We start from the raw sequence: 9,358 nt of genomic DNA on the forward strand, positions 1-9,358 counted from the left end.
GCGCAGAGGAACGGAGAATAGCTTGCCGAATTTTATGCTGAATGCCGGTGGCGGAGCCCCACCCATGTAGAACCATGACATCTTCCCCCAGGTGCCGGTACACCCGCAACTGTACTGCAGGGTTCCTACCTTGTTCCCTCCGTCGGACACTCCTGTCAAGCAGGCCATGCCTGGACACATGAGGAACGGGACTGCACCAGATCGAGCTCTCGGGACCATTAAAACAGTAAAGGAATTTCGAGGAGATCCTGGGGGGCGCTGTGAGTCTCAGATCACTTGTAGCCAGGAGGTCGTGCGCCCAGGCACTGGACACCGCACCTGAGCCTGCCATTCCTGTCCCATCGCTTCCACACGTCTGAGGTGGGGCTCCAGGGTATCCGCAGCTTGACGTAGAGCTGCTCTAGACGCGACGGCCTGCCTCCCCCTCCCCCGGCCACACGGTTCAAAGGGCGCCTCGCCACTCCCCGTCTCGGACCATGCCATCCCTGCACCTGCCCTCCGCGCTGGCCCTGGCCTTCCTCGTCACCGCCCTCCTGGCCCCCCGCGGCGCCCTGGCTGCCAGTTTCCGTGTCGAGACGAACGCCCTGCGCATCAAGGAGCCGGCCAGCTACGCCGGAAGCTACGACTCCGCCATTGGCGACTTCGGGGTCCCCCTCTACGGTGGCACCCTCCAAGGTCGGATCGGGCACCTGGCCGCCAACCCCAAGGGCTGCTCCAACTTCACGGGGTCCCTGCCTGAGGGCGTGGAGATCCTACTGGCCATCCGCGGCGACTGCTTCTTCGTGGAGAAGGCCTACCATGCCCAGCTGGCTGGCGCCAAGGCCGTCATCGTGGCCGACAACATCCAGGAGCACCTGCTGACCATGGCCATCCCGGAGGACCGCCCGGACATTGCAGCCCTGGTGCCAAAGATCGCCATCCCGGTGGCCCTGGTGCAGAAGGTGGGCGGGCCGGGCCGGTGGATGGGGGATGTGCAAGATGAGGGAGTGCATGCGAGTCCTGTGGTCCTAATGCAGAAGAGGCGGCATTCCAGGGAGCTCGCCACTTGTGGTCCAGCCTTGCCGTGCCCCTGCGTGCTCTTATCAATCATGCACAGGGAGGGCCCAATGCCGTTGCATACCAGGGGCCAGACACCTCTTCAGCACCTGTGTGCCCTGAACGACATCATTCCCTCCCCACCCCTCAAATCCTCCCATCCCCTCGCCAGGACGCCGGTGACCGGATCCAGAGCGCCCTGGCCGCCGACCAGGGCGCGGTGATCGTGGAGTTTGACTGGAAGGAGTCGATTGTGCACCCCGACAACCGCGTGGAGTGGGAGCTGTGGTTCAGCACCAACACCGCCTGCGGGCAGGCCTGCTCCGCCACCTCCTCCTTCCTGGCCCAGTTCAAGGACAGCGCGGTGAGCCTGGAGCAGGAGGGCTTCACCGCCTTTACCCCCCACGTCATGCTGGGGTCCTGCAGCGTCTGGACCTCGGAGGAGCTGTGCCACCGCAACTGCATCCGCGGCGGCAAGTACTGCTCCACCACCGCCTCGTCCACGGGCGCGGCGGGGGAGCTCACCGGGCGTGCCGTGAGTGGAGCCTTCATTGTCTGTTCCTTGTTTCTTGGATGAGGTTGACCGCCGTGCTGCGCGCTGCCTGGGCTGGGGCGCCCTGCAGTCTGTCCCCGCCCCTCAACAGGGGGTGGGAATGTGCGCTCTTCCATTCTGGCAGCACTGGTCCTAGAATTCAATCACCAATACCCCCCCCCCCCCCCAAAAAGAACACCCACCCACCCACCCACCCACAGATCGTGGAGCAGGACCTGCGGCACCTCTGCGTGCACAAGGTGCTGAATGAGACGAAGAAGGCGTGGCAGTGGTGGGAGTACGCCGCGCGCTTCGCGGCGCACTGCCGCCCCGAGGCCGGCCAGTTCACCACCGCCTGCTCCGAGCAGCAGCTGCGCGACCTGGGCGTGGACACCAACGCCGTGGGCGGATGTGTGGGGTCGCTGGACTCGGGCGAGGCGCACCCGCTGCTGGACGCGCAGGTGCGCGCGCAGAACGAGCGCGGTCCCATGGGCCGTGTCATCATGCTGCCCACGCTGGTGGTGAACACCAACCAGTACCGCGGGCGGCTGAACAACGCCGGCGTGCTGCGCGCGCTGTGCGCTGGGTTCGCCGAGGGCACCGAGCCGCCCGCGTGCCTGAACCCGGGGGTCAACGTGGATGAGTGCACGCAGGGCGTGGACACCTGCTGGAAGGAGAATGGCTTCAGCGCCTGCGTCGACACCTTCCGGGGCTACGTCTGCCACTGCCCGGAAGGTGCCGCACCCCTTTTCCTCTTTTTTTGGGGGGGGTGGATGGGGGTGGAACGAGGGTGGGCTGGAAAGAACCGGGAGCAGGTGTGTGTGAGCTGTGATGGAGGGCACTGGATGAGGGGGATGACTACTTTCCCTTGCTCTAGGCACGTGGGAGTCGGTGCATCCCTCGATCTGGAGGCATGCGATCCCACCCAATGACACTTGCAAGAGTCTCACAACATCTCCGTCCCCAAAACACACTTGCCCAGGCTGGATTGGGGACGGGTACCACTGCACCGACATAGACGAGTGCGCGACAGAGCTGCACAACTGCGAGCAGGTCTGCATCAACACGCCTGGGAGCTTCCGCTGCGAGTGTAACAAGGGCTACAAGCTGGTGAGAGGGGTGGGTCTACAGGTCTGTGTAAGGGAGGCGAGTGGGGGGAAGGCATGTTGACAGGCCGTGGTCTGGGGGTGAAGGCAGCGTCAGAGCTGTGCTGCTCACCAACCTGGCACTACCTTGTTGATATAAGCTGATGAATGGTCGAGTTCCAGGCGGCGGGACTGCCTGTACTGCGGCATCGCCCCCCCCAACCTTCCCACCCTTTCCCCCACACACTGCAGCTGGGAGGCAGTCCCGGGGTGCCTGGCGTCTGCATCCCCATCCCTGGCGCGACAGGGTTGCCGGTGTGGCTGATCCTGGTGCTCACTGCAGGTGGCATTGGGTGGAATTTGTGTTTGGGGGACCACATCCTGACATTGCCGATAGATTCAAATTCCTCCTGCCTCACGGAAATGGAATTGTTGAATCACCTGCCCTCCCCCCACCCATGGCAGCTGCGGTTGTGTCGACTTCTGTGGCGGGCATCACTGTGTATCGCTGGAGAACACAGCACGCCATGCAGGATGAGATCCGCGCGATCATGTGAGGAACAGGTGTTGGGGTGGGGCTCAGGATGCAGCGTACAGCAAGGGCAGAGTGCATCAATAGTCCAAGCCGCTCCCCTGCTTGGAGGACTGCTTGACTGTACTCTTTGAGGGCTGAAAGTTATCAACACTGCCTGGTTCCACCTGATCCTCACTCTGACTGCATCGACAGGCGGGATTACATGCCGCTGGAGGACCGAGCTGACCCAGAAGCCGGCAGGAAGCTGCTGAGCCCGCGTCGCAACGGCAAGGGCCCGCCCCCTGTGCAGCATGCCGTGGATGACGAGGAAGACGACTATTCAGGCGGATACCAGGCTCCTGACACCAGGCAAGGGAGCCTGACGCTTGGGTGTGAGAAGGATGGGATGGCGGATCAAGGCCCGGGGCCCAGTGGGTAGGCTTTGCGGCCAGCTGATGCCATATTCTTGCATGCTCGTTGAGGAACCAGGTCCCAATGCCGTCAACCCTTTCCTTTGCAGGGAGAGCGTACGTCTGAACCCGACTGGAGGACCATTGTGAGGGTGGGCACTGTCATCCAGAGCTGCAGCATTGAGCCCGCTCCCTCAGTTGTGTGCAACAACATCACTCACCTATGCAGGGTGTCCATCAAGCAAGCTTGCAATGTCCAGACCTTGTTGTGTGTGCCTGCCGTGTCTGATGCTGTTGTTTGTGTTACTTGTACCATGGAGGCGTGGGACAAAAGGCTTCAGCTTGGTCCTGGAAAATTGCACTGAAGCGCAAAGGAGACGACTCCAGATCAGTGGCAATGATAGTGGGTAAGGTCCACAACAATCGTTAGAGCCCTGGGCTGACATTGAACAACTGAGTGCAGACGCAAATCATGTGCCGATGCCCAGCGGGCTGGCTCCGGTCGCTACTGCTTGACAAGAGTCTGTCCTGACACGCTCGACCAGCTGAACAGGCGCTCCTCCGGCTTCAACACCATCTTACGGTTTGCAACAGATGATCCGCCCAGAAATCCTTCATACCCTGCAATCGCGGCAAGTGGCGACGATGTCGGTGTGCGCAGTGCGGCACAATCCGCCACCATCTGCACCACTCAACTGCTGTTCTGGCCGGAATCCACGCCCCACGTACCCCTGACAGCATTGCCAAACGGGCTGGAGGTCTCCAAGTACTTGGTCTCCAGGTCGTAGATCTGCGCTTGGTCAGAAGGAGGCAGAGGCATGAGCTTTGGGGTTTCATGAAGCAAATCTCAAAAGTGATGCTAACCACCAGCGGAAAATGTATGCTGCAAACAAGCACCTGTTGCTCTACATGCCGTAGCTCCTCGGCCACAGCGAGGCGCCGCTTCTCCAGGTCTACGACCTCTGCAGCTGCCTTGTCTTTTGCAGGGCTACCGGCATCGGCCCCTCTCTTCCTACTGCCGGGCATGGGACTGGTGGGAGGGCTCTGTCCGGGTGTGGTCTTGGTCTTGGGAGCTTTCGGACGTGTCATACCCTGGTCATATTTGGTGTGCTGGCAACTATATTCTCGGTGTTCGGCAGTGCCTGCAGGAGCTCCAGAAGCTGAGCTGAGTCGCAAGGCGTTTCGTAGTCTCTGCTCCGCTACTGCTACGGAGCTCAAAGCAAAAAGAGGCTCGGCACCGGGACGTTGCGCTTACATGCAATTGCGGAAACAGATACAACGAGTCTTCCCTCGTTGCAAAGGCGTGCAGGGACTCTGGGGAACGTAGGAAAGTCGAGATCCAAGACCTTCTTTTGCGCGCGAGAATCAGGTCCTGCGCTACTTTGCAACCCACCTCCCCATGCCATCATAGGCGATACTCCCCATCCTGATGGAACGGGCATAACATACATGCTCTCGAGACATCAGTTAATGGTTCAGACTGTGGAGCATCACTGTCCAAATTTGATGCTGTAAGAGCCGGTGGCTGGGTCCTTCTCTGCCTTGAAGTTGTCGAGACTCATCCCGAACTTGCCGAGTACTGTATTTCCCAGCTCCTTGAGCTTGCCTGCGCAGGTCATGCAGGGCCAACGTGAAAGGTGGCAATGATCAGTCCATGGCTTCGAGACTGAATCAGCAAGTCAGGCCAGGTCGACGTCTTTTAGAGACATCTGGTCCAAGCACCCCAAGCGACGAAGTAGGCTCACCCAGCATCTCGTCTTTGAGCTTCTCCCTCCTCTCCTCCACGACAGGTCGGAGGCGCGCCGCCGCAGCACCAGCGGCGCTGTTCCCTGCATCTAGCTCTACTGCCTACGCGCTTGCATGGAGTGGGCACCAATGGTCATGCAGGGGGCCGTACTTGAGGCCTCGAGGGGGGTCCGGACCATGCCGGGCTCCGGCTTGCCAGGGGCATGCCCGAGGCATGTGCTGGGGTACCCTGGCCATCCTGGCCCACACTTGTAACCGCTGGCATGCAGCCCACCTTGTCAAAATCCAGCAGGGCATGTTCCAGGTCGTCCAGGGCTTCATAAGCAGCGGCCCTGCGCATCAGCGCCTTGCCGTAGGTTGGGTCTAGCTCCAGCGCGTGGCTGCAGTCCGTGACGACCTCGGCGTGCCGCGCCAGTCGGAGGGAGCATGCCGCGCGGTTGCAGTGGTACACGGCTCGTTGCGTCGCCTCCGCAGGCGCCACCTCCAAGGCTGCCGTGTACAGCTCCTGCAGCGCTGGGGCAATACAATGTTCAGCGAGCAGGCAGGCAGCAGAGGGGGAGGGGGGGTGTTGAAGAATGGACATGACTTTTAAAAGGAAGGACGTTCCGCTGACACACTGGCAGACAGAGCTGAGTGATCAGCAGGCTGGGTCGCTCCTGAAATGCCACACCCCACAACAACAACACCCCACAACAACACCAGGCACCCTGCACCGCACGCACGTAGGCCTTCTCGTCATCTCCAGTCTTGAAGTAAGTGTTTCCCTCTGCCTTCAGGGCTTCTGCCTGCTCTATGGGATCCTGTGGATCGACGCCGTGAGTCAAAATCAGCTGCTGCGTCGTGCGAGCGCCCCCCGAAAGGCAGAGACTGCCCTGAGCACGATCCAGGCACTCCCCACCAACCTGCTCGGAGCTGGAGGCGGCGTTCGCCTCGCACTCCTCAGGGACATCTCCTGAAGGATCAGGGATCACAATCGGCGCATCCGAGTATGTGATGGAGTCTGTCTTTGGGGGCTCAGACTCTGTAGACGTGGGCGTCGCCTCTGGCTGATCAGTCACGTCCTCGAAGACCACCGCCATGCCCACCGAGCACCGAGTGCAACCTTGAGTCTAAGATAGATACCTATAGGTGTTGAGACGCAAAATTTAGAGCGAGCATTCATGTCGAAGCCCACCCAGGATTCCCTTCCGCCGGACCTGATTCCACACATGCGCGCTGCTTGATTCAGGAGATCGCCACTCCCCCCTCCTCCCCTGCAGACATCGAGGGGGTCCCGGACATCGGTGGCCCCCCTTTACCTTGTCTACCCACTCTCGCCGCCTTGAATCCATCCATTTCCGCTGGTGTACCGGAGGCTCTCCGAGCCAGTAACCTTTCGTACTATCCCGCGACCCTGTCTCCCCCTGGTGGTCCCTGCTCAACTCGGCCATGGCCCAGGGGGCCGAAAGTTGGGAAGATGTGGACGCTAGACTGCAAGATCTATCTATTCTGGGTACGGAGGGGGCTACACCTCCCTCTCAATCCGGCAGTGTGACGCCGGACGATGCTTCGGGGTGAGTGGCCCTGCCGCGAAGGGGTAGCTTCATACATGTCCATGAATGCGAGGTCCGATGCCCCGTCCCCACCATCCGTCGCCGTCTTACATTTCTTTCCTCCCTGCGCATGATCCGTTTCCCGCAGAGCGGAGGCGCCCCTTCCTGCCCCTCCCCCCGCGGAACAATCTCTTGAGAAGGCGGTGCAATCCGTCGACCATGCGCTGCGGGACGCCCTCTGCCACCCAAAGAACCGTGCTGTGGGTGCGTTTGGGCACGCAGGGGTTACTCCAACCGCCGCGCTGCCTCTCCCGAAACGGATCGCGTCTGCTCGTAGTACTGCGGGCAGCATGGAGGGGGGCCGTCATTCTGGGAGGCAGTGTCCTCCAGACCCCATGACCACCTTCCACACCCCGCGCCACCCCGCAGTGCTACAACTCGAAGCCGATGTCTCTTGGTTCGTGTCCAACAGCCGCGAACCGCAGTTTGTGTTCACGGGGGACATGTCGTCGTATGAGGTGCGTGCATCGCTGGGCATGGGGCAGGGATCAGGGCTCGGGAGGAGGACGGTCTGCGCTCCGACAGCCGCCACCCATGCCTGGGGCACCATGACGGCTCCCCCGCTTGAATCTATCATGCTCATGTCCCCTGCCCGCCCCCCCACCAGAGGCTGCTGGCACACCGTGTGGCTCAGCACTGGGGCCTGGAAACCACGATCATCAGCCAAGGCCCCGACCAGGGACGCATCCTCGCATCCCGCTCCTTCCACACCGGCAGTCCCTCGGTGAGAGGGTGGCCCATGCCCTGCAGGCCGGGCCGTGCATGCATACCCTCCCTCGCTCCGCTACCGGCCCAGGCCGCGGACCAGCTGCCTCAGCAGGCTCCTGAAGCTGGGCCCAACCCCCCACACCTCCTTCCTTTCAGATCAAGTTGATGGACGTCCCTGTCGCCCTGGCCGAGAGCCCGCTGTACGCCGCCACCTCGGTGGGGCCCCTCCCCCAGATGCCTAGCGGCCCCGGCGGGGGTGCTCCCGGCGCCACGCCGCGCGTTCTGGTCAGGCGCCGGCCCGAGCGCCAGACCGGACGGCACTCCGTGGAGGGCAGCAGCGGCTCCCACCCAGGCGCCAACTACCTTCAGTTCAACTCCAACGAGGACAGGGAGGCGGTGTATGCCCAGGCGCGCGCCCGCATCTTCGCAGACAGCCAGGGTGGCGGCGTCAGCGGCGGCGGCGTGCAGCACCCCCCCCGCCGACGCAGCTGGGCGGCGGCGGCGGCCACCCCGGCGCCCAGTCCTCGCCCCGGGGCTTCAGCGGGCACGGTCATGGCGGCGGCGCGTTTGTGCCGCTGCGCGGCGGGTCCTTGGATGGATACCTGAGCCCCAGGGGCACCGCGCCATCGCCCCTGGCCCTGGCGCCCCCCCACCAGCCGCCACCCCCGCCCCCCAGCCAGGGGCAGCCTGGGGTGGGGGCGTACGGGCGCAAGGCCCAGCTGCGCAACAAGCAGGAGGACATGGCGGACCCAGACTTCCGGCGCGGGAGGTTCTCCCCACGCTTCGACCAGGGCTCCTATGCGCCCGAAGATCCCAACAGCCTGTACCTCCGGCCCACCTACTCCACCGAGGTTGGCATGGGAGGGGAGCGGGCGCCGTGCAGGCCGGCTGCTGTGGGATTCGTGTGCGCGCCGGGCGACTCGTGTGTCGCGCCTTCCTCCTGCATGCACCGTCGGGGAAGGGACTGCACTGTGGACATGGCAAGCTGCACTGCTGCTCACACCCTGGCATGCCGGCTCGACACTGCCCCATGGCCCCCTCCTGTCTCGCAGTTCCCCGAGCTCGGCCCGAAGCCGGATGGCACTCCGCATGTGTCCCCATCCCACTACCAGCCCGTGTATCCGCAAGGCTACCCTGGTCCTGGGGTGAGTCACAGGCACATGCTTGCCTGCATGCAGCGGGGCTGCGGGAGGTGGCGCAGGTTGCCCTTCCTGATGGAAAACCGAGATCTGGCCTCGGAACCCTTCGCCTGCCCCACATGGCCCCAACTTCATCAGACTGAGTTTGTGGACCCTGTGTCCACCGAAAGATCTGAACCTCCTATTGCTTCTCCCTTTCTTCTCAACGCAGATGGTGGCGATGAGCCCCTACCACATGTACCCGGGGCAGGGCATGGTCCCCCCCGGCATGATGGCCGCCCACATCCCGGGCGGCATGGCGCTCTACCCGGCGGGCGGCTCCATGCCCTACGCCCCGCCCGGCGGCGCGGCCTACATGCCTATCCCCCAGTACGGCTATGTGCCCATCCGCCCCGGGGCGGACCCCATGCTGGCCTTCCACGCCCAGGGCATGCCCATGTACGGCGGCGGCTATGGCGGGCCGCCCATGTCCCCCGCGGGCTCCCGGGGGATGGGCGGCGGGCCCCAGGGCCTGCACCCCGTCTCCCGCCGTGCCAGCTCCGACGCGCGGCCCGGCGGCGGCCATCGCGGCGGGCCCCCCGGCCGTGGCCGCGGGCC

At 63.4% G+C, this 9,358-nt stretch overlaps 4 protein-coding genes across 4 annotated transcripts in view; 2 read left to right on the forward strand and 2 right to left on the reverse strand.

The window, feature by feature from the left end:
* Positions 1 to 476: 476 nt before the first annotated feature.
* F751_3533 (Vacuolar-sorting receptor 1) lies at positions 477 to 3,209 on the forward strand (the record flags this gene model as incomplete). The annotated part of the gene is made up of 6 exons (XM_011403446.1): positions 477 to 941; positions 1,208 to 1,570; positions 1,801 to 2,302; positions 2,550 to 2,677; positions 2,905 to 2,995; positions 3,118 to 3,209. The coding sequence occupies 6 exons, from the start codon at positions 477 to 479 to the stop codon at positions 3,207 to 3,209; spliced, it is 1,641 nt and encodes a 546-aa protein (XP_011401748.1).
* A 1,058-nt stretch (positions 3,210 to 4,267) lies between these two features.
* Positions 4,268 to 4,602, reverse strand: F751_3534 (hypothetical protein; the record flags this gene model as incomplete). Its single annotated transcript, XM_011403447.1, has 2 exons — positions 4,268 to 4,366; positions 4,474 to 4,602. The coding sequence occupies 2 exons, from the start codon at positions 4,600 to 4,602 to the stop codon at positions 4,268 to 4,270; spliced, it is 228 nt and encodes a 75-aa protein (XP_011401749.1).
* Positions 4,603 to 5,066: 464 nt separating this feature from the next.
* On the reverse strand, positions 5,067 to 6,401 carry F751_3535 (Tetratricopeptide repeat protein 1; the record flags this gene model as incomplete). Its single annotated transcript, XM_011403448.1, has 4 exons — positions 5,067 to 5,182; positions 5,322 to 5,424; positions 5,597 to 5,835; positions 6,221 to 6,401. 4 exons carry the CDS (start codon positions 6,399 to 6,401, stop codon positions 5,067 to 5,069), a joined length of 639 nt encoding a protein of 212 aa, XP_011401750.1.
* An 848-nt stretch (positions 6,402 to 7,249) lies between these two features.
* Positions 7,250 to 9,358, forward strand: part of F751_3536 (hypothetical protein) — a gene marked incomplete at both ends in the record, with an annotated part of 4,284 nt that continues 2,175 nt past the window's right edge. Inside the window, 6 exons of the mRNA XM_011403449.1 lie at positions 7,250 to 7,372; positions 7,522 to 7,638; positions 7,779 to 8,020; positions 8,299 to 8,473; positions 8,675 to 8,767; positions 8,973 to 9,358. The exon at positions 8,973 to 9,358 is cut by the window's right edge and continues 1,291 nt beyond it. Of these exons, the coding sequence (XP_011401751.1) occupies positions 7,250 to 7,372; positions 7,522 to 7,638; positions 7,779 to 8,020; positions 8,299 to 8,473; positions 8,675 to 8,767; positions 8,973 to 9,358 (1,136 nt within the window). The remainder of the gene's footprint in view (positions 7,373 to 7,521; positions 7,639 to 7,778; positions 8,021 to 8,298; positions 8,474 to 8,674; positions 8,768 to 8,972) is intronic.

This window comes from Auxenochlorella protothecoides, assembly GCF_000733215.1.
Source record: "Auxenochlorella protothecoides strain 0710 unplaced genomic scaffold scaffold37, whole genome shotgun sequence".
In the NCBI taxonomy this organism is placed as follows: domain Eukaryota; kingdom Viridiplantae; phylum Chlorophyta; class Trebouxiophyceae; order Chlorellales; family Chlorellaceae; genus Auxenochlorella; species Auxenochlorella protothecoides.